The sequence below is a fragment of the Kogia breviceps genome, chromosome 10 (assembly GCF_026419965.1).
Source record: "Kogia breviceps isolate mKogBre1 chromosome 10, mKogBre1 haplotype 1, whole genome shotgun sequence".
Lineage (NCBI taxonomy): Eukaryota > Metazoa > Chordata > Mammalia > Artiodactyla > Physeteridae > Kogia > Kogia breviceps.
Genome location: NC_081319.1, coordinates 56903696 through 56928729, shown reverse-complemented (window position 1 = coordinate 56928729; position 25034 = coordinate 56903696). Strand labels below are relative to the sequence as shown.

Below are 25034 nucleotides of genomic sequence, written 5' to 3'. Positions count from 1 at the left end.
TGGCTTCAGAGCAGTTTTCTGAAAGAGTTTGTATGGAATTGATATTATTTCTTTCTTAAATGTTTGGCCACATTCACCAGTGAGGCTCTCTGGGTCTGGAATTTTTTTGTGAGAAAGCTTTTAACTACAGATTCAATTTTCTTAATAGATATAGGGCTATACTGGTTATATGTCCTTTTGAGTTAGGTTTGGTTATTTGTGTTTTTCAAGGAATTTGTCCACTTCATCTTCGTTGTCAAATTTATTGACCTACATTTAAAGATCACTTAAATACATTATTATTATATAAAAATGTATATTGTTTCTGATCTTTGTGACCTCCCTTTCTTACTGGCAAGGTGGTTTATCAGTTTTAATAATCTTTTCAAAGAACCAGTTGTGGTTTCATTGCTCTTCTCTATCATTTTGCTTGTTTGTTTTGGTTTCTATTTCATTGATTTATGCTTAGATCTTTATTATTTCTTTTCTTTGCTTTGTGTTTATCTAATTTCTCAAGGTGGAAGATTAATTCATTGATTTAAGACCATCCTTTTTTTCCAGTGTAAACTTTTAGTGCTATAAATTTTTCTGTCAGTACTGTTTTAGCTGCATCACACAAATTTTGATATATTTTCTTTCATTTCAAAATACTTTCTAATTTCCCTTTTCATTTCTTCCTAGACCCATGGGTTATTTAAAGTGTGTTATTTAGTGTCCAAATGTTTGAAGATTATCAAGAGATCCTTTTGTTACTGATTTCTACTTTAAATACACTGGTGTTGGGGAACATACTTTGTATGATTTGAATTCTTTTACACTTACTAAGATTTGTTTCATAGCCCAGACTATAGTTTATCTTGGTAAATATTCAGCTGTTATTGAGTGGAGTATTCAATAAACGTTAGGTCAAGTTAGTTGATGATGTTGTTCAAGTACTCTACAGTTTTAACATGTATATTTAAATGTATGTTCTCTTATATGCCTTATATATTTATACTTGTACATCATGGATTCATTTCATTTGATCAGAATATATTCTCTATTACTTCTTGTGGCAGATTTTATTTTACAAAGAAGGTTACAACAGTATCTTCCCTCCCTCAGGCTCCGTGTGATGTGGCCCTCCCTCCAGTGGAGTGTAGGCTGAGCCCAGTGACTTGAAATCAACATAAGGTAGCAGGAACAAGGATGCACGGCTTCCACTACAGGCTCAGAAAAGGCCACCTACCCGCTGTACCCTGTGTAGGTGATTTGGCCTTTCCAGTCCGCATATCAGATAAATATGTGAAGAAAGAAGTCTTCTTGGCAGTAAATCCTCCAGCCCCAGCTTTTGTGGCTATTGAAGTCAGGGCCTGTGGCTGGAGTCTTCCCAGATGAGCCCCAGACACAGAAGCAGAGAAGAGTCACTTCTGCTCTACCTGCCTGAACTACTACCCATGGGCTCCCTGTGCATACAGAAGGGCTCTTGTTTTCCATCACCACATTGGATTAGTGGCTTGGTTTGTCGCACTATAATAAAGATCACTTCTTTTTCGGTGGGGTTGAAAAAGAGGAACTTTTCACTTCCTACATATCTGAAAATATCTTTAATTTCACTCTTAATTGGCTCTGGAATTCTTGGATATAAAGTAATTCTTTCTCAGAACTTTGATGTTATTTCATCATTATCTTCTTGCATCCACATCTTGCCCATGAAACATGATGTAAATCTGGTCCTTGTTCCTCTGTGTGGTGATTTTTTTTTCCCTTTTGAAGCTTTTAGGATTTTTGAGATTCAGATATTTCATCAAAATGCATTTAGGTGACCTATGATTTGTTTCTTTCTGAGGACTCATGTCTTTTTATTTGCTTCGGTATATTATATTTATTTGAAAATCTTATTTTCTTTACTCTTTTCACCCTCTTAGGAGTTGTTTACTTCTTGATTAATTACAGTTGGGTTCTCCCTTTCACTGTGTTGTCCTTCAACAAATTTAGGTGATTCTTGGCTGTTTGGTTGTTGCTGATTTTGTTTGCTTTTTGAGATGCCCTCTTACGCTCTCTATAAATACTGTATCACTTCATAGCTGCATCCAGAGGATGTTGGGAACTAGGAAAAGCTTAGGGGTTCCTGGTCTTACGTGTCACTAGATAGATAGTGAGAGACTTTCTGATCTTTTGGAGATAAGTGCCTGTATTTACTTATTTTACCTGTGGTCTGAAGGCAGAAGAGTGACCTCCTTTGGCTCCTGCTGCGGTATTTTGACCACTAGTGCTTTGGTTTCCTCTAGGGATGTCTCCTTCTCCCCATTTCTGCTGCTTCGGAGCATGGAGCATGCTTCCTATTTTTGGTATCAGTTTTTTCCTGGGAAAAAAACTCTGGGGATAAGATTGCCTCTTTTAATCTGATCTCATCTGCCTTTTGCCTTTCAGAATTCCTGATCATTTGGAGGATATTTACCCCTTTGGATTTCAGGGTTCTCTAGGAATTTGAGGAGCAGGTTGGAGTTTGGAGCAGGTGTTCCGGCTCCTGTGTTAGTCTGACTGAGGTAGTTCTATTTAAAGTGCACAGAAACCTCCTGTAGTTTGTTTTTCTGTGCACATGAGTTCCACTTTTTCTTCTTCTGCCAGCTTTTTTTTTTTTTTTTTTTTTTCTGTACGAGGGCCTCTCACTGTTGTGGCCTCTCCCGTTGCGGAGCACAGGCTCTGGACGCACAGGCTCAGCGGCCATGGCTCACGGGCCCAGCCGCTCCGCGGCACGTGGGATCTTCCCGGACCGGGGCACGAACCCGTATCCCCTGCATTGGCAGGCGGACTCTCAACCACTGCGCCACCAGGGAAGCCCTGCCAGCTTTTTCTTAATCTACTCCTGTTACTGGGTAGAGAAACTACTCACACGTCTCTTAATCTTGGATCTCTTCATCTATCCTTGGATCTCAGTACTGTATTGCTAAAAATCCTCTTTTTGTGGATTATATGAATTAAAAAATTATAACACTTTATGACTTTAATTTTGTCAAGATTACATGGAATGTGTTATCAAATAAAAGTGTTGCAACAGTTTGCAGAATGTTTTAGAAAGATGTTGCCTACAACCTCACATTTTTTTCTTTTGTATATAAAACAATATTTAGAATGATTTTCAGCGACTAAAGAATCACAATTTCATGAGGTCATAGAAGAGTCACTTTTTAATATATTTGCATAGGCTTTTTATTTTAAGTAGACCAGAGTGCTTATTTTTCCCCTAAACTGGTGATTTACCTGAGACTTTACTATATTAAAAGAAGATCGTTTTTTTTTTTTTTTTTTTTTTTTTTTTTTCAGAGCAGCATCTCAGACATGTCGAAAAAGATGTTTTGATCCCCAAAATAATGAGAGAAAAGGCCCGAGAGAGATGTTCTGAACAAGTTCAAGGTAAGATTCAAATATTCATATGAAGATCAAATACGTTTTTTATAACATGATCTGAATTTAATCCTTAGCCTTGGAATCAAGTAGTCAGTGAATTAACATGTATTAATTGCTTCTTACCCTTTCACTTAGATACCAGTATTTCAGCTTTCAGGACTTCCAGGCAGTGTTCAATTCATTTACAATTTAAAAATATTCTCCCAAATTCCTAGTAAAAAGCATTTTTTCCCAGAAGTACAGTTATATATAGAGAAAAACTTGTATTCGTATTTTGGAGAAACAAGTTATTCTGGTGATTCTGATAGGGAAAGAAGAAACATCAAATGCAATGTGTGCCTGTTTTTCCTCTGTCAACATATTCATATAGGAATATAGTCTAAGATGATTTTCTTTGGCGTCGTTGTCTATTACTGAACTGTTAATGGAATCTCAGTAGTACTTACAAGTCTTTTTTAAAATTTTTCTATATTTTACATTTCTGAGCAGAAGATATTTATGTAAATGCATGCACTAGACACCCACATATGTGTGTATTCTTTGAAAAATGTTTTTTAGTATAAAATATGTCTATTCTATAAATCTAGAGATATGTTGATTAATATGTAATATTATAGTGAAAAATATAAACAGAGGCATAGAAGATGAAAAATGAGCCCATAAATGATGGGTAATTAGAAAAGCGGATAGCAGCATTATTGTAGAAATGTCTTTTAATAAAAATCTTCCTCTTGGAATGTCCATGGCAAAGAAACGGTGGTAAAATGGTGCTGACGTGGACTGTTTTCCCGGCATCCCTTGTAGCCTTCGTTGAGGGACCACAATAATGCTTAGTGGGGCTGATGGGCTGCAGTCCCCTGCAGGTTTCTCCAGGGGAAGCCAGGCTGTGTCACCTGTAGTTTGGGGACTGTGTCAATAACATTTGGGTGCTAGGCACATTTCTGTCCCTTAGATGCTATATCCTTAGAGAATGACCTCTGGGACTGATGGACAAAGGCAATAAAAGAATAGTTCCTCAGAATTGACATTGTGTGATGGTCATATCTTTTTCTTAAATGATTTATTATGAGCAATTTCCATTTTAAATCCACCTATAAATTAGGTTTGAATTAAATCCATCTGTAATTAAATTTATTAACAAGTTATCAGTAATTTATTAGTATCATTTAATGGTCTTGCTTTCATTATGAATTAGTTGTATAATCAGAGTACCTCCTTTTCCCCCACCCCCAGATGTCAGGAGAAGTTACTCCATTGGCACCTGCGGGTAGGGTTCAGTGCACACCTGGAGTCAGCGGGTGTCATGCTGATTATCTCAAGAGGTAACCCTCCACCTGCCTCATAGGACTTTAAAAAAATATCCTGATTCAGATGAGGGAGGATAAAACTTAAAAATGGATAATAAAATTATAGGGTTTTGTAACACGTTATTCTGATATCTAGAATGAAAGAAAGCTAGATAACTCAATTATAGACTTCTTACGTGATTCAGATGAAAATGTGAAATGGTTGAGCTTGGGTTTCGGAACTACCTTTGCTTTGCTCTTAGACAATGAAACTTTGTTTTTGGTCTTTGAAATGAAAGAAATAGAGTATAACTTTAAAACATTTGTGTTACACACCTATTACTTTGTAATGGTACAGAAAAGAAAATGTTTAGTTCTTGCTTCTTTATCAAAACTTAAGTTGCTTAGGATGTTGACTTTTTTTTTTTTTTACCATACTTAAAATCTTCTGAAGACTGAGAGCATCTTAAAATTTGAGATCCATTTGAGTTATTTCAATGCATTTGTCCCTACTAGAACACATTATAACAAATGATCTTTGAATATTTGAATTTCTATAGATAATCATATATTGATTTTTTGTCAGGCCATATGGTCCAAAACAGTGTTTTAAAATCTAAAATTGATTATTTTATAAAAGAATGATCTTCCTGTTTAACCATGTGAATTAGGAGAGAACATAAACTGGCATTGCTCAAGTGGGAGCAGAACAGCTACATTTAAACTGAACAATAAGACGGAATTTAGAATCAGAACACTTCTATTGTGGTTTATTTACTATTTATAACCTTTGTTTTATTAAATAATTACAGGATTTCACATAAAATCATTATGCCTCCTAATTGTACAGTTCTTGAGTAAAGATACAGGAATTCTAAAAAATGATCTGATTTTCTGCTAAGTGCCTGAAACATGATTATGTAGGAAAGCTTTTCTGTTTGATTTTTTTTTTCATGTCATTTCAACCTGGCTCATCATAAGAATTGGGTCAGGCTGCCAGCAACTTAGGTTTGTGAAGGGAATGGAACAGCTTTTCCAGTGACAAAGAGAAATGAAATCACTTTCAATGAAAAAAAAGATGCCTCATTATAGTCACCAACAGCAGTTATTGACAGCTACACTTCCTATTAACAAGGAGCATTTAACTAAGAGTTTGGCTGTTGGATCTTTGGACTTGATCTAATTTGCTAGCATTAATTAGTTTCTTTTGAGCACAGACACTTGGTGCTCACAGCTATAGATTTGGAGGGCTAATTAGGATAGAAAATTGAACAGAATGGGGTAAGGCATTAACCTTCAACCATTACCAGCTGGGACACTGATAAAGACCACAGCATCCAAATGCTCCCTATTGATGTGAAGAGTACCCTAATGAATATCAATTTCAGCCAGGTTGCTATATTCTTACTAGTTCTCTCTTCATTATAAGTTTTAACCAGCTTCCCTGATCCCTTCATTATCTATATGTGCACTATTGGGTTTTACTCTACACTGATTTAGTCTGCATTGCACATTTCACCTTATGTTTAAACACACTTAAAATTTGTTTTAAGTAGTGGATAATGTTTAGAATGTTTCATTGTTATGGCCCCTGATACTTCTAAAATTTAGCTTTTATCTATAATTACATGATTCTAATTCTACAGTTAATTTTTATGAAGTCATGGTAACTTTGCCATTTCCATGTAATGAAAATTATAACCTGAAACAAGAAAATCTCAGCTTTTGGATGACAGTTAAGCAGTGTTTGTATTAAACTGGTGTCAACTTGAGAATCTTTGTCTTTATAAAATAGATTTTTTTTGTTTCCTTTTGAAGAGAAAAAGAATGCTCATCACTTTTTCCTTTATAACTTAGTTTTGATTTGATGAGTAAAGATGGCTTGACTTGGGTAGGTACAGAATTGAGAATCTGGATCTCACTACTGCATAAACTTTCACAAGATTATAAACTCTGTTGCTAAAGCATACATCAAAAGAAAGGCAATTGAACAATGGATTTAAATAGAAAGATTCATAATGTTCTTCTTTCGCCAGTGGTATTAGTGGTAAACGACCAAAGTAACACAATGAATGCTGAATACACTGGGAATGGAACGGAAGAAAAATTCTAGAATGGCCAGTCTCTGCCTTTCTCCCCTCAGTCTCCCCGCCTCCCAAAAGCCAAAACAGAAGTCCCTTTGCATCAAGTGTGATGGTGGAATCATTGCTTTTTCTTGAATCGGGGACTTAACCAATGTGTGGTGTTTTAGGAGGATGGTTTGATGACCTCTGGAGGCTACTTCCCACTCTGTGACTTTTCCCATGCGTTTGACTCTTCACTAATTTAATGATTTATATTTTCTATGTTAGTAATGTTTTTAAAAATATTATTTGTCATACACAATGGTAAAGTATGCATTCTAGTGCTATAAATTTTTTTTTCTGGAAATAGAGCCTTCATAAGAAAGAAAGTCACTGAATTGCTGTGTTTTATAAAAATTCATTGTATTTCTTTGCTTTTTTGAAATGCATAATTGGCATTTGATATAACATCTCTATGCTGAGTAAAGAAGTTTGCCTTAAAAATAGTAAGAACCTGTTTTTCTTTCTGTTATGACAGATCAAGACCAGAAAAGTACTTTGACATCAGGGGTGGCCTGGAACTTTCTTTAACCTGGATATATTCTCCAACTCACTCCTTTCATCCCTTGGGCCTTCTTTTATCATATTTCAGTGTTTCTTTTGCATCAGTGTTTTCTGTGGCAGTCTTTTTGATCTACTGGCCAATAGGTAGGATTGGTTCTAAAGGAATTGTATAAAGTATAAGGAAGCATGGATTGTTTATTTGACACATCACAGAACTGTCGTTAAATAACACAAAAGTTTGATAAAATGCCTGCTGTCTTTATCAGTCACACACAACTGAAATATGTTATATTTTCCTAAATTCCAAAGATGGATGAATTAACAAAAAAAGAAATTCAAATTAAGAATGCTTAGGATATTCTTTAGGATATTTGCAGGCAGAGAACTATCAAGACATCATTAAAACAAATTGGAGGGCTGCAGACTGTAAATGGTCAAAGTAATCAATCTTCTATCCAACTCTGTTACTTGAACCTGCCCAAAACTTTTCATTTGTTGTTTGAATTGTACTTGTATTATCACATGTATTTTTGCCATTTAACTGGTTCACCAATGTTAAGTCACACTGAAGTAGAGACTTCAACACATCTTTAGACTGGTTTGGATATGTTAGGAGGATAATATATAAAATCACAAAATAGGAGTATCTTTTATGTATAAGAGTATGTTATATATTCTGAGAATTATAAAGAGATTTAAGGCACAAGTCCTCTTCTTTGGACCTACACTGGACTGTGTCAGGGTCCCCAAGACCACCCTTGAGTTTGGTGATTTACTACAAAAACTCATAGTACTAAGTATATAGTCATACTGATGGCTAAGATTTATTAGAGCAAAACCAGCAAAGGGAAAAGGCACATGGGACAAAGTCCAGAGGAAACCAGGTGCAAGCTTCCTAGAGTTCTCTCCTGGTAGCGTCACTCAGCATGAGCTTAATTCCACCGTGGTTGAATTGTGACAACGTGTGAAATGTCTCCGGGGGAACTCGTTAGAGACTTGGTCCTCAGACTTTTAACTGGGAGTCGGTCACGTGGCAGCCTCCGCATGGTATGTACCAAAATTCCAGATTCCCAGAAGGAAAGCAGGTGTTGAACACAAACCACGTGGTTTACCCAGACAGTTTAGGTGCAGTGAGCAGCTCTCATCAATTAGGTAATGGTGGGAATGCTCCCCAAATTCAGGTTCTGACACCAGCTAAGGGCCAGCCTTGTAAGCAGGCCTTTCTAACAAGAGCAGTGTCAGGCCTGCCATGGTAACTCTTTTCTGCACATGGACACAGTAAAAATTATTATGTATTTAATAACTTTATAATACTTAATTAAATAATTATTTGTTCAATCAAAGTTATTATGTATGTATGTTGGGCCTGATGTCATGCCAGTGGTATCATGAATAATAGACCTCTGTAAGTCACAAGTACAGCTGAATGATTTTTAAAATAACTGAGCAAAGTATATGATATGGTCATTGCTCATTGACTTAGTAGTTCTTAGTTACATTTATTAATTCACACTTCTGTTGTAAGACTTAATGATTGTCTTGACTTATTGGTCTTGTTTCTGAATAATGGCAATTTTGTAATAAAATTACCTGTAATTGGACATTAGTACTCCTCTTGAATAAAATAATGGCTAGTTCTTCTTTCACAAAGAAAGGTGCACTATGTTTTAGTTTTAGAAGTTAAGTTAAATTTTTTTTGAATTTTATTTATTTATTTTTATACAGCAGGGTCTTATTAGTTATCCATTTTATGCATATTAGTGTATATATGTCAATCCCAATCTCCCAGTTCATCACCCACCCCGCCACTTTCAGCTAAATCTTTAATTGACTAAATTAGCAGGGAATATTGTCAGAGCAGATGAATCTAGTGCTTTTTTTTTTTTTTTTTTGCGGTACGCGGGCCTCTCACTATTGCGGCCTCTCCCATTGCAGAGCACAGGCTCCGGATGTGCAGGCCCAGCAGCCATGGCTCACGGGCCCAGCCGCTCCACGGCATGTGGGATCTTCCCGGACCGGGGCACAAGCCCGTGTCCCCTGCATCGTCAGGCGGACTCACAACCGCTGCGCCACCAGGGAAGCCTGAATCTAGTGCTTTTAACAACTGATTTATGCAACTCATCTCTGAAGGTATAAGAGTGAAAAGTCTACATTTGAACACAAAACCAAAAAATTACATGGCTTGAAACTTAGAAATAATTGTTAAAATGAGTAAATATTATTAATAAAAATGTGAGTTATAACTTCTATCAGTATTAACAAGTTTGTATTATTTTCCTAGTTTCCTAGCTATTCGACTTTCAATTATTTTGCTGTAATAGACTTAAATCCTTTCATCTTATGAGCAATTAATCCAAAACTAAGTGTCATCTTTAAACAGTACCATGCCCTTGTATATAAAATCTGAGTATGAGATCACACTTCATTTAAGCAATCTGATGATCCTTGAGTTGTGATTGGGATTCTAATCAGAGCCTGTGACTGGTAAACTTCTTGCAAATACAAATAGTTATATTTTTACTAAATACATTCTTATAGAAATCTTGTATGTCTGTGGAAAATAAAGGGGAAGTTTGGTTTGTACAGAACCCTGGAATGCACTAGATTGGTAGGTTTAGAACTATTTAAAAAATAGTTCTTTTTGGGATGGGGCTAGAATTTGTTTCAAACTGTAATGGCTAAAACAGATAAAAGCAGTATTTTTTTGTGTATTATTGCAAGTTACTGATTTTGTTACATTTACAGAGTCAGTACATGAAAACAATTATTATTTTCAGGAAGCAAATTTGAAATCAGATGTTATAACAGTTGTTGCCTAGTATGTATCTCCCAGTTAATTTTTGTGGTTCAGATTTTTGAGGGATGCAAAATATAGAGTAAATTCTAAATCACATAAGGAAGTAGTTCTTTTTTTTTTTTTTTTTTTTTTTTTGCGGTACGCGGGCCTCTCACTGTTGTGGCCTCTCCCGTTGTGGAGCACAGGCTCCGATGCGCAGGCTCAGTGGCCATGGCTCACGGGCCCAGCCGCTCCGCAGCATGTGGGATCTTCCCGGAACCGGGGCACGAACCCACGTCCCCTGCATCGGCAAGCGGCCTCTCAACCACTGCGCCACCAGGGAAGCCCCAGGAAGTAGTTCTAAATAGTAATGATTTCTTATGATTTACTCAGATTTTCAGAGTATTGTTCAATTAAATTGATATAATAGAAAAATTTTGTTCTGAGGCCCATAAACAAGGTTTTCTGGCATCATATTATATTGGCTGTCTCCAAACTGTTAGCATTTGATAATACTATTTGCATATGTTTTAGTGTTGATCAATTATTATATGACTAAAAGTATATTTTTACAAAGCAAAATGGAATTTTCAGATTCTCTTAGGCACTTGAATGGACCCTTAGTATTATATGGAACGTGGTCATTCAAAAACATTTACTGAGTTTTTCGCACTTAGTAGTCACCATTATATGAACAGTAAATAAAACAGACAAAGATATTTGCCATGATAGCCCTTAGATTTCAGTGAAGGAGGGTGATAAATATTGTAAGTTATTATAAGTAAATATAAGTGACGTGGAGAATAATAAAGTTGGGTAAGGCAGTGGGGAGGGTGCTGGTGTTAGAAGGGGCCACAGTTTTTAGTAGGTGGTCAGCATGGGTCTCACTAAGACGGTGACATTTGAACAGAATTCTTGTAGGAGGTGAAGGAGTGAGATGTGCAGTATCTCTGGGAGGAATGATGTGAACAGGAGTACCACGTGAAAAGATACTGAGGCACTGGATGCGGCTGGCATGTTTGAGGAGCATCAGAAAGGTCCTTGTGGTTAGGGTGGGATGAGTGAGGAGGAGAGCGGGAAGTGAGCATTCAGGAGCATGACAGTGGATAGAATCAGGGTCTTGTGGGCACTGAGGAGCCAAATGAAAGGTAGTGATGGCTTAGAGCAGTGGAAGGAGACGGGGTCTGATCTGTGATGTGCTAGCATCACTCGCTGCTGCGTTAAGAGTAGATGGGATGGGGCAAGGGCAGATCCAGGGACGCCAGTTTAGGGATGTGACTGTGATGGTCCAGCTGATAGAGGGTGGTGAAGTGGAGGGGTGGTAACGGTGGAGATGGTGAGAATGAGCGCACCCAGGGTGTATTTTGAAGACAGAGTTAAGAGAGAAAAAGACGACTCCCTATTACTTATCCTGAGCAAGTAATGGATGGAGTTGTGGTTAATAGAGATGGGGAAGCCTGTGTGTGGAGAAATTTTATTATTTTATTTTAGTGTTTGGCGATTAATAGATGAGGAGTCTAGTTCTGGACGTGAACTTTGAGGTGTCTGGTAGACGTCTAAGTTTGAAGCCACTGTATTGGACGGTAGTAAAATTCATCACTCTTTTCAAGGGAAACAAAGGAGGCGAATGTTTATCCAATTGTGGTGGTTCTGGTATTTTTCTAATATTTTTGTGTAAGTGTCATTTCTCTTGGTGTGCATTTGATACACGTCAATTTGGACAGTGATAAAGACTGCCTTTTTTTAAAGGAGTTTTATTAATTAATTTATTTATTTTTGCTGTGTTGGGTCTTCGTTTCTGTGCGAGGGCTTTTTCCAGTTCTGGCAAGCAGGGGCCACTCTTCATTGCGGTGTGCGGGCCTCTCACTATCGTGGCATCTCTTGTTGCGGAGCACAGGCTCCAGACAACGCAGGCTCAGTAGTTGCGGCTCACGGGCCCAGTTGCTCCGCGGCATGTGGGATCCTCCCAGACCAGGGCTCGAACCCATGTCCCCTGCATTATCAGGTAGATTCTCAACCACTGCGCCACCAGGGAAGCCCAAGACTGACATTTTTGTTCCTTGGTTTTAAGGTTGTACCTGGACCACTTTCATTCCAGAATTAAATATTGATTACACTGACTTGTTAATTCATCAAACTGTCCTTCAGTACTGCTGGCTGCAGTATCTGGTCCTGGGTACCTGGTCTCACAACACAGTGAAGAGGCTAAAGTAGCCATTTGTATCAAATGACGAGTGGTCAAAGGCAGCAAATACCATTTCTCTGTGCCGACTCTGACGAGTTGGAAGTGGCTGCCCAGCACACTGGTGCTGTGTCAGACATGAGTGGTGGATTTGGTAGGTGATGATATGCATTGTCTAGTACTTGTCCTTTTGGCCTACGTGCTAGTTTATTTGTAGTTAACTGCTTTTTAGTTACGGATCTTGTTTGCTATGTATTATTTATCCCTGCCTTCACCTAGATTGAAAAGTTACTTTCTTCCAATAGCTTAAGCAGTTTTTATTATTCACTTCATTTTCTGAGAACACCTCTAATGCTGTCTTCTGTAACACTCTTTTTGGGGACTGTAGCCCTAACATATATACACTGTAGACCATTCACTCATTAAAAATGTGGTCATACTCACATAGCATAATAATTTGAGGTACATGTTGAACTTAAATGTTTATTTTTATAATTTACAAAACTACAATGAGGTATCACCTCACACTGGTCAGAATGGCCATTATCAAAAAATCTACAAACAGTAAATGCTGGAGAGGGTGTGGAGAAAAGGGACCCTCTTGTACTGTTGGTGGGAATGTAAATTGATAACAGCCACTATGGAGAACAATATGGCGATTCCTAAAAAAAAAACTAAAAATAGAATTACCATATGACCCAGCAATCCCACTACTGGTTACATACCCGGAGAAAAACATAATTCAAAAAGACACATGCACCCCAACGTTCACTGCAGCACTATTTATGATAGCCAGGTCATGGAAGCAGCCTAAATGCCCATCTACAGATTAATGGATAAAGATGTGGTACATATATACAACAGAATATTACTCAGCCATAAAAAGGAATGAAATGGGGGCATTTGTAGAGATGTGGATGGACCTAGAGACTGTCATACAGAGTGAAGTAAGTCAGAGAGGGAAAAGCAAATATCGTATATTAACGCATACATGTGGAATCTAGAAAAATGGTACAGATGAACCTGTTTATGAGGTAGAAGTAGAGAACAAACATATGGACACCAAGTGGGGAAGGTGGGGACGGGATGAATTGGGAGAATGGGATTGACATATATACACTAATATGTATAAAATAGATAACTAATAAAAACCTGCTGTATAACACAGGGAACTCTACTCAATGCTCTGTGGTGACCTAAATGGGAAGGAAATCTGAAAAAGAGGGGATATATGTATACATATAGCTGATTCACTTCACTGTACAGTAGAAACTAACACAACATTGTGAAACAACTATACCCCAATTAAAAAAAAAAACAATACTTTTTGATGTTTAGTTTTTAGTGAAATTGAAAGTCTTCTTGATTTTTATTACCTCGTTAATCTTATGAAAAATACACTCAAGGGCTTCCCTGGTGGCGCAGTGGTTGAGAGTCCGTCTGCCGATGCAGGGGACACGGGTTCATGCCCCGGTCTGGGAGGATCCCACGTGCCGCAGAGCGGCTGGGCCCGTGAGCCATGGCCGCTGAGCCTGCGCGTCCGGAGCCTGTGCTCCGCAACGGGAGAGACCACAACAGTGAGAGGCCCACATACAGCAAAAAAAAAAAAAAGAAAAGAAAAATACACTCAAAATATTATGTGGTAATTACTAGTTGATTTTATGAAGGATTATTAACAAATCTGAACACGTTCATAATGCTGAGTTTTAAAAAGCATGATATAAAATTGTATACCTAGTATTCTTATTATCCTAATTATAACAAAATGATAGATTCATATAGAAAAAAATACATTCAAAATTTAATAATAATACCTGGAAATATGGGAAGGAAAAAGGTGGATCATAGGTTATTTCTTTTCCTACTTGTAGTTTTTTTCATTTTCTCCAAAATGAAAACATTACTTTCTTGAAATAAGCTTTTTATATGTCCTGTATGTGCAAATTATAAGTACATAGCTTGATGAATTATGACAGAGTAAACATCTGTGTAACCATTATTGAGGTCAAGAAGCAGAAATGACCAGAAGCCAGCCTTCTTTGTGTTCCCTTCCAAACACTGTCCTTTTCCTCCTTCCAAAAGGAGGAAAACTACAAACTGCATAGATTAGTTTGCCTGTTTTTTAATTTAAATGGAGTCATATGGTATGTGCTCTTGTGTCTGACTTCTTTTACTCAACTTCGTGAGATTCATCCATGTCCTTGCATGTAGTAACAGTTCCTTCATTTTCATTGTCACGTAGCACCATGATATAAATGTGTGCCATTCATCTATCCTGCTGTGATGGATATTTAGGTCATTTCTGGTTTTATACAAATAATGTCCCTATAACCATCCTTGTTCATGGTCTTTGGTACCTGTGTGCATGCATTTCTGTTGTTTACTTAATAATGGGATTTCTGGGTCAAAATGTGTATAATTTCAGCTTCAGCAGATAATGTTAAGTAAACTTCCAAATGACTGGGAGCACATGTACCCAACTTTTAAAAATAACCATAAAGGGCTATGGGAGGAAGAGTGTGGATTATGGGTGATTTTTTTATTTTTATAGATTGTTCTCCATAATGAACATATATTTCTTTAAAAAATAAACCTATAAAGAATCATGTTATGTTTTATAATACAACAAAACTATAAATATGGAAAAAGTAAATTTTTCTGTATGTTACATTCTATAAACATAATAGAAAGAAAAGTCACAAACTAGGAAAATATTTCTAACATATGTGACAAAGATTTGATATCCTTAGTATATAAATATTTACTGTCTGTAAGGAATCAGTGAATATCCAGTTTAAAAAATGAGCAAAGGACACAAAGTTTCTTCCTGATAAATTACATATACATTTCTGATAAATTACATATTATTAAGTATATTATTAAACATGCTCTTACTTTCAGTGGGTTAATTGCACACCACACCCAGTATTAATATATGTAACCTGTAAACTTGATATGATTTAAAAATTCATAATGGAGACTTTCTGCTTCTGGCCTGGCCTACTAACTCTTATCACACACATCCTTATGTAGAAAACAATATATTAAAGACAACTACCTGAAGGCATTGGAGGGTAAACAAAAGCAGATGGAAATCAAAGGGGAGTCAAACATTGAAGGAAGGGAGTAGGACTGGGTCATTCTCTGTCCTGTAGGGCGGCTGAGACTCTGACCAAAACAAAAACAAAAACGTGTTAGTCTTGATGGTTTGAAGAACCAAGCACAGGGTTTGGCATAACTGCAGGCCCTGGCAAGTTTGTATTTATACATGGAGGGAAGGGGAAGAGCATAAATCCCAACAAGGATCAAACCAGAGAAGAGGAGCATTAAATTCTGTGCATAAACCCTGGCTCAGTCCTAAACTACATATGGGCCACATGACAGGTAGCTTAGTTAAGGCTAAAAGAACTGAACCAAAAATTGAGCTGCTACCCACTATACATTGCCTGGGAGACAGGCTTCTGCATTTGAGTTCAGCAAAGAAAATTGACTGCTTAAGTGAAAAAGGAAAAAAAAAAATTCTTGAGAAACAACAGAATCCAGACTTTTTACGTGATATCATTCACAATATTCATGATCAATGCCAAATTATTCAGTGTACACAGAAACAGGAAAATATGACCCATTCTTAAAAAAAGAATCATCAGAGGCTAACTTCAAGATTACTAAGATGTTGGAATTAGCAGGCAAGGATTTTATCTCAGACATTGTAAATGTTTAAGAATTTAAAGGAAGATATGATTGCAATGAATAAAAAGACAAATCTTAAGAGAATCTGGAACAATAAAAAAGACCCAAATCAAAATTCTAGAACTGAGAATATACAATATCTGGTGTAAAAACTTTGGAATCAAAATGGCAGAAGGAGTCATGAATCTAGAGATAGATCAATAGAAATAGTCAATCTAAAGAACAGAGAAAAAAAGATTCAAAATGAACTGAATTGCAGGGACCTGTAGGAAAATATCATAAAGATAGTAACCTTTACGTAATTGGATATTGCATACCTACCAGAATGGCTACCATGAAAACACTGATAGCATTCACTAAACATACACCTGCCTGCTGACCCAGCAACTCTACCCAGAAGAAATGAAACTTATGTTTCATTTCTGTACAATTAATACTTATAGTAGCTTATTCAAATAGCCAAAAATTGAAAATAACCCAGGTATCTTTCCAAAGGAGAAGGGGTAGACTGTGGTATACTCATGCAGTGGATACTAGTCAGCAGTAAAATGGAATAAACTAGTGTTATAGTGTTAATAGCAGAGATGAATCTCAAAACTGTCTCTCTGGATGCAATGTAAATATGAAAGAAATAGAGTACATACGTTTAAAAAATATTATATTTTAGAACAGGCAACTTTACATGGTGTTCTAGAATAGGCTCCACTAATCCAAACGATGGTGGTACTGTTGGGGTGCTAGTGGGATAGGTACTGATTGGAAAGGGACTTTTAAGGAGCTTTCTGGAATGATTTTAATGTTCTGTATTTTGTTGATTTGTGTTGCACAGGTGTATGCTTTTGTTGAGTGCTGTATTTAAGATTTGTTTATTTCACTGTATATAAATGTCATCTAATAAGAAAAAGTAAATATAGAACTCTAATCGTGTGCATAATAAAGTATTTGTGGGTAAGAAAACATATATGATGTATAATGTTGATGAGGCTTTGGAGATGCAGGTATTTACACTGCTTGCTTGGGATATAGATGAGCATGATGTCAGGAAGGGTTTGTGAGTATTTTAAATAATTAACAAAAATTCATAAATGTGGCTACTGCTTCACCTAGCAACTCTATTGGTAGGAATGTGTCTTAAGGAAATTATCAGAGATGTGACATAGCATTGTATATAATATAAAATATTGTCAAAAACTTAGATGTCAACAGAGTCTGATTGGTTTTAAAAATTATGGTACTAGAAATGATGATATACACACATTTGTGATAATAATGATGCATTATTGATGTGAGAGTCTAGCATAATATATCATTTTCATCCAGGGTTGATGGTCTACAGTGGTCAAACCATTCCCTCTGCCTGTCTCTCTTTTATTGGAGCACAACCTAGGTGTTGCCTGTGGCTGCTCTCATGCTGCTGTATTAGATGTGAGTAGTGCAGCAGAGACAACATAGCTCACAAAGCCTAAAATATTCACCATATGCCTCTTTACTGAAAAAATTTCCTGATCCCTAGTTTATTTAAATTAAGTTTTAAAAAAATACAGAAGAGCTTACCAAAATTAACTAATTCCATAAATTCTTATGAGCACTTGCTGTGTACCTAGCACTGTGCTGTGTACATAAGCATGACTGAAACCAAGTCAGTCTGCATCCTTATGGAGTTTAAGTATGGTAGGGGGGATAGTTATGAAATAAATGTTTAAACCAAAATTATGACTAATAGTATGGAGAGAGAGAGCTATGAAGAAATGTTAACAGAAGTTGTTTTTGAGTGTTGGGTATATTGGTGATTTTAAATATCCAATGTAACAAACATCCATACTTTTGGATATACTACTGTGAAAAATCTGAACTGTTTGTTTTTCTCTTATTTTGGCCTCAGCAGACCATATTGTTGAATGTATTAAGGAACTCTTTGTTAGTACCCCTTGATTTTCAGAGTGGACCTATTTGTCCAGTGCCTCAGTGATGAAGGCCTCATGCGATTTCTTCTGTGTTATCTTTTCCTAACACATCTTCCCTGGTCAGATCTATTCAGATGATGAAATTGAACTCATCACATTCTTACAGTGGAACCTCTCCTCTGCCCTGCTGATTGAAGTGCATTTGATCTTCATCTCTCACATAGGCCAAATCAGTGGTCCTCAACCCCTGCTGTACATCAGAATTATCTGGGAATCTTTTTAAAAATACCAATGCACAGGTTTCTCTCTTCAAAGGAAGGTGTTAGTATTTTTATTTTTAAAAGCTCCTGAGGTGATTTCAGTGTGCAACCAAGGTTAAGAAACAGGGATTAGCCAAAGGCACAGACTTGCCCCTTAAAGCAGCGTATAGTAATGAGCCATATGGGTTTTACTCCATTCTCAGGTCATTTTGAATATATTAAAATTACCTACTTCACTCCCTGGGGTACTCTTTTTCATATTAACTATATATGTTTTGGTTGTTCTGTTGTTGTAGCTATTCTTAGTTTTTGTGTGTATGTTTTCTGTTTCCTGAATATTTCCCTTACTTCCATCATGGAGGATGAGCCCCAAATATGTAGGCCAGCCTTCAAATTCTTTTCCAGAGCGCCAAAGATTCTTAGCAAACTTGTCTTAGGAAGTGATAAACCAAGTATACTTTTGCAGTCTTCAACCCCTATCCCCTTTTATCCTGTAAATTACATGGCTACCCCCTTTCCCTCTTTCCTGTTAAGAAAATCACTAACCTCATGGCACACAAACTTCACCCTCCGTAATGGTCTCTCCTCTGTGTTTCATCACCACATTCTTTGGTTTGTCAGATTTCAAATCTAGATTCTAATCTACGTGAGCAGAGATTTGATTTGTGGTTGTCTCAGATCCCTGAATTCACAGGATATCACGTGAGTAATTACTTTACAACTTCAGTTAAGACAGTTATTCTGACTTGGAGATGTGGTCCTTAACCAATCTGTGCCTGTCCTCTACCCTCCCCACTGTGGTGGTCCTGGCCCTGAGCACAGCAGGTGAGCAGCCCCCAGTGATGCCTGGCTGCAAGGCAGGCCTTGTGTAATGACACATTTATAGTCAAAAACTGTCTACAGGAGGAGCTTCAAGATGGCGGAAGAGTAGGACGTGGAGATCACCTTCCTCTCCACAGTTACATCAGAAATACATCTACATGTGGAACACCTCCTACAGAACACCTGCTGAACACTGGCAGAAGACCTCAGACCTCCCAAAAGGCAAGAAACTCTCCACGTACCTGGGTAGGGCAAAAGAAAAAAACAGATAAAAGAATAGGGATGGGACTGTGCCAGTGGGAGGGAACTGTGAAGGAAGAAAGGTTTCTGCACACTAGGAAGCCCCTTCACTTGTGGAGACAGGGTGGTGGGGGGGAAACTTCAGAGCCACGGAGGAGAGTGGAGCAACAGGGGTGCAGAGAGCAAAGTGGAGAGATTCCCGCACAAAGGATCAGTGCCGACCAGCACTCACCAGCCCGAGAGACTTGTCTGCTCGCCTGCTGGGATGGGTCGGGTCTGGGAGCTGAGGCTCTGGCTTCGGTCAGATCCCAGGGAGAGGACCGGGGTTGACTGTGTGAATACAGCCTGAAGGGGGCTAGTGCGCCGCAGCTAGGTGGGAGGGAGTCCGGGAAAAGGTCTGGGATTGCCAAAGAGGCAAGAGACTACTTCTTACCTCTTTGTTTCCTGGTGCAAGAGGAGGGGAGATTAAGCGCACTGCTTAAAGGAGCTCCAGACACCGGCGTGAGCCGCGGCTATCAGCACAGACCCCAGGGACAGGCATGAGATGCTAAGGCTGCTGCTGCAGCCACCAAGAAGCCTGTGTGCAAGCACAGGTCACTATACACACCTCCCCTCCCAGGAGCCTGTGCAGCCCGCCACTGCCAGGGTCCCATGATCCAGGGACAACTTCCCCAGGAGAACACACGGTGCGCCTCAGGCTGGTGCAACGTCATGCTGACCTCTGCCACTGCAGCCTCGCCCCTTACTCCGTACCCCTCCCTCCCCACAGCCTGAGTGAGCCAGATCCCCCAAAGCAGCTGCTCCTTTCACCCCATCCTGTCTGAGCGAAGAACAGACGCCCTCAGGCGACCTACATGCAGAGGCGGGGCCAAATCCAAAGTTGAATCCCCGGAGCTGTGTGAACAAAGAGAAAGGGAAATTTCTCCCAGCAGCCTCAAGAGCAGCGGATTAAATCTCCACAGTCAACTTGATGTACCCAGCATCTGTGGAATACCTGAATAGACAATGAATCATCCCAAATCGAGGAGTTGGACTTTGGGAGCAACTATATATATATATATATGTGTGTGTGTGTGTATATATATATATATATATATATATATATGTGTGTGTGTGTGTGTGTGTGTGTGTGTGTATTTTCCCCCTTTTTCTGTTTTTGTGAGTGTGTATGTGTATGCTTCTGTGTATGATTTTTGTCTGTATAACTTTGCATTTACCATTTGTCCTAGAGTTCTGTCTGTCCATTTTTTTTTCTTTTTATCTTTTTTTTAGTATACTTTTCAGTGCTTGTTATCGTTGGTGGATTTGTTTTTTGGTTTGGTGGTTCTCTTCTTTTTTACTTTCTTTTTTATTAATTACTTAAAATTTTTTAAAAATAATTATTTTGTTTTTTATTTTAATGACATTTTATCTCCCTTCCTCCCTTCTTCCCTTCCTTCTTTCCTCCCTCCCTCCCTCCCTCCCTCCCTCCCTTCCTCCTTTCCTTCCTTCCTTCCTTGCCTTTCTATTTTTTCTCCCTTTTATTCTGAGCCGTGTGGATGACAGGCTCTTGGTGCTCCAGCCAGGCGTCAGGGCTGTGCCTTTGAGGTGGGAGAGCCGAATTCAGGACATTGGTCCACCAGAGACCTACCAGCTCCACGTAATATCAAGTGGTGAAAATCTCCCAGAGATCTCCGTCTCAATGGAAAAACTCAGGTCCACTCAACGACCAGCAAGCTACAGTGCTGGACACCGTATTCCAAACAACTAGCAAGACAGGAACACAACCCCACCCATTAGCAGAGAGTCTGCCTAAAATCATAATAAGGTCACAGACACCCCAAAACACACCACCAGACGTCGACCTGCCCACCAGAAAGACAACATCCAGCCTCATCCACAAGAACACAGACACTAGTCCTCTCCAGCAGGAAGCCTACGCAACCCACTGAACCAACTTTAGCCACTGGGGGCAGACACACAAAAAAACAGGAACTATGAACCTGCAGCCTGCGAAAAGGAGACCCCAAACACAGTAAGTTAAGCAAAATGAGAAGACAGAGAAACACACAGCAGAGGAAGGAGCAAGGTAAAAACCCACCAGACCTAACAAATGAAGAGGAAATAGTCTTACCTAAAAAAGAATTCAGAATAATGATAGTAAAGATGATCCAATATCTTGGAAATAGAATGGAGAAAATACAAGAAAAGTTTTAATAAGGACCTAGAAGAATTAAAAAGAAAACAAACAATCATGAACAACACAATAAGTGAAATAAAAAATTCTCTAGAAGGAATCAATAGCAGAATAACTGAGGCAGAAGAACAGATAAATGACCTGGAAGATAAAGTAGTGGAAATAACTACTGCAGAGAAGAATAAAGAAAAAAGAATGAAAAGAATTGAGGACAGTCTCAGAGACCTCTGGGACAATATTAAACACACCAACATTCGAATTATAGGGGTCCCAGAATAAGAAGAGAAGAAAAAAGGGACTGAGAAAATATTTGAAGAGGTTATAGTTGAAAACTTCCCTAATATGGGAAAGGAAATAGTTAATCAAGTCCAGGAAGCACAGACAGACCCATACAGGATAAATCCAAGGAGAAACATGCCAAGACACATATTAATCAAACTATCAAAAATTAAATACAAAGAAAAAACATTAAAAGCAGAAAGGGAAAAACAACAAATAACATGCAAGGGGATCCCCATAAGGTTAACAGCTGATCTTTCATCAGAAACTCTGCAAGCCAGAAGGGATTGGCAGGACATATTTAAAGTGATGAGGTAGAAAAGCCTACAACCAAGATGACTCTATCCAGCAAGGATCTCATTAAGATTTGATGGAGAAATTAAAACCTTTACAGACAAGCAAAAGCTAAGAGAATTCAGCACCACCAAACCAGCTTTACAACAAATGCCAAAGGAGCTTCTCTAGGCAGGAAACAAAAGAGAAGGTAAAGACCTACAATAACAAACCCCAAACAATTAAGAAAATGATAATAGGGATATACATATCAATAATTTGCTTAAATGTAAATGGATTACATGCTCCAGCCAAAAGACTGGCTGAATGGATAGAAAGACAAGACCCATATGTATGCTGTCTACAAGACACCCACTTCAGACCTAGGAACACATACAGACTGAGAGTGAGGGGATGGAAAAGATATTCTGCACAAATGGAAATCAAAAGAAAGCTGGAGTAGCAATTCCCATATCAGACAAAAATATACTTTAAATCAAAGACTATTACAAGAGACAAAGAAGGACACTACATAATGATCAAGGGGTCAATCCAAGAAGAAGATATATAACAGTTGTAAATATTTATGCACCAAACATAGGAGCACTTCAATACATAAGGCAAATTCTAATAGCCATAAAAGGGGAAATTGACAGTAACACAATAATAGTAGGGGACTTTAACACCCCACTTTCATCAATGGACAGATCATCCAAAATGAAAATAAATAAGGAAATATAAGCTTTAAATGATACATTAAACAAGATGGACTTAATTTATAGGACACACCATCCAAAAACAACAGAATACACTTTATTCTCAAGTGCTCATGGAACATTCTCCAGGATAGATCATATCTTGGGTCACAAATTAAGCCTTGGTAAATTTAAGAAAATTGAAATGGTATTAAGGATCTTTTCTGACCACAATGCTTTGAGACTAGATAACAATTACAGGAAAAAATCTGTAAAAAATACAAACACATGGAGGCTAAACAGTACACTAAATAACCAAGAGATCACTGAAGAAATCAAAGGGGAAATCAGAAAATACCTAAAAACAAATGACAAGGAAAACACGACGACCCAAAACCTGTGGGATGCAGCAATAGCAGTTCTAAGAGGGAAGTTTATAGCAATACAGTCCTACCTTAAGAAACAACGAACATCTCAAATAGACAAACTAACCTTACACCTAAGGAAATTAGAGAAAGAAGGACAAAAACCCCCAAAGTTAGCAGGAGGAAAGAAATCATAAAGAGCAGATCAGAAATAAATGAAAAAGAAATGAAGGAAACGATACAAACATCAATAAAACTAAAAGCTGGTTCCTTGAGAAGATAAAATTGATAAACCATTAGCCAGACTCATCAAGAAAAAAAGGGAGAAGACTCAAACCAATAGAGTTAGAAATGAAAAATGAGAAGTAACAACTGACACTGCTGAAATAAAAAGGATCATGAGAGATTACTGCAAGCAACTATATGCCAATAAAATGGACAACCTGGAAGAAATGGACAAATTCTTAGAAAAGCACAACCTTCCAAGACCGAACCAGGAAGAAATAGAAAATATGAACAGACCGATCACAAGCACTGAAATTGAAACTGTGATTAAAAATCTTCCAACAAACAAAAGCCCAGGACCAGATGGCTTCACAGGCGAATTCTATCAAACTTTTAGAGAAGAGCTAACACCTATCCTTCTCAAACTCTTCCAAAATATAGCAGAGGGAGGAACACTCCCCAGATCATTCTACGAGGCCACCATCACCCTGATACCCAAACCAGAAAAAGATGTCACCAGAAAAGAAAACTACAGACCAATATCACTGATGAACAAAGATGCAAAAATCCTCAACAAAATACTAGCAAACAGAATCCAACAGCACATTAAAAGGATCATACACCATGATCAAGTGGGGTTTATCCCAGGAATGCAAGGATTCTTCAATATACCCCAATCAATCAATGTGATACACCATATTAACAAATTGAAGGAGAAAAACCATGTGATCATCTCAATAGATGCAGAGAAAGCTTTTGACAAAATTCAACACCCATTTATGATACAAACCCTCCAGAAAGTAGACATAGAGGGGACTTACCTCAACCTAATAAAGGCCATATATGACAAACCCACAGCCAACATCATCCTCAATGGGAAAAACAAACCATTTCCACTAAGATCAGGGACAAGACAAGGTTGTCCACTCTCACCACTGTTATTCAACATAGTTTTGGAAGTTCTAGCCATAGCAATCAGAGAAGAAAGAGAAATAAAAGGAATCCAGATTGGAAAAGGAGTAAAACTGTCACTGTTTGCAGATGATATGATAGTATACATAGAGAATCCTAAAGATGCTAGAAGAAAACTACTAGAGCTAATCAATGAATTTGGTAAAGTAGCAGGATACAAAATTAATGCACAGAAATCTCTCTTGCATTCCTATACACTAATGATGAAAAGTCTGAAAGTGAAATTAAGAAAACACTCCCATTTACCTTTGCAACAAAAGGAATAAAATACCTAGGAATAAACCTACCTAAGGAGACAAAAGACCTGTATGCAGAAAATTATAAGACACTGATGAAAGAAATTAAAGATGATACAAATGGATGGAGAGATACACCATGTTCTTGGATTGGAAGAATCAACATTTTGAAAATCACTCCACTACCCAAAGCAATGTACAGATTCAATGCAATCCCTATCAAACTACCACTGGCATTTTTCACAGAACTAGAACAAAAAATTTCACAATTTGTATGGAAACACAAAAGACCCCGAATTGCCAAAGCAATCTTGAGAAAGAAAAATGGAGCTGGAGGAATCAGGCTCCCTGACTTCAGACTATACTACAAAGCTACAGTAATCAAGACAGTATGGTACTGGCACAAAACCAGAAATATAGATCAATGGAACAGGATAGAAAGCCCAGAGATAAACCCACACACATATGGTCACCTTATCTTTGATAAAGGAGGGAAGGATATACAGTGGAGAAAAGACAGCCTCTTCAATAAGTGGTGCTGGGAAATCTGGACAGGTACGTGTAAAGGAATGAAAATAGAACACTCCCTAACACCATAAACAAAAATAAACTCAAAATGGGTTAAAGACCTAAATGTTAGGCCAGACACTGTCAAAC

General features: G+C 37.9%; 1 protein-coding gene and 1 long non-coding RNA gene across 5 annotated transcripts in view; both read left to right on the top strand.

The window, feature by feature from the left end:
* The window catches only part of CMC1 (C-X9-C motif containing 1), a 79068-nt gene that overhangs the window by 18649 nt on the left and 35385 nt on the right, over nucleotides 1–25034 (top strand). For 3 of the 4 annotated variants that reach the window (XM_067005856.1, XM_059077436.2, XM_067005858.1), the window contains exon 2: nucleotides 3286–3375. In XM_067005856.1, the coding sequence (XP_066861957.1) occupies nucleotides 3286–3375 (90 nt within the window). The remainder of the gene's footprint in view (nucleotides 1–3285; nucleotides 3376–25034) is intronic. The other variant, XM_067005857.1, reaches the window with a different exon arrangement.
* LOC136791995 (uncharacterized) lies at nucleotides 7315–9529 on the top strand. Its single transcript, XR_010835018.1, has 2 exons — nucleotides 7315–7426; nucleotides 9218–9529. It is a non-coding gene; the product is annotated as an uncharacterized lncRNA (long non-coding RNA).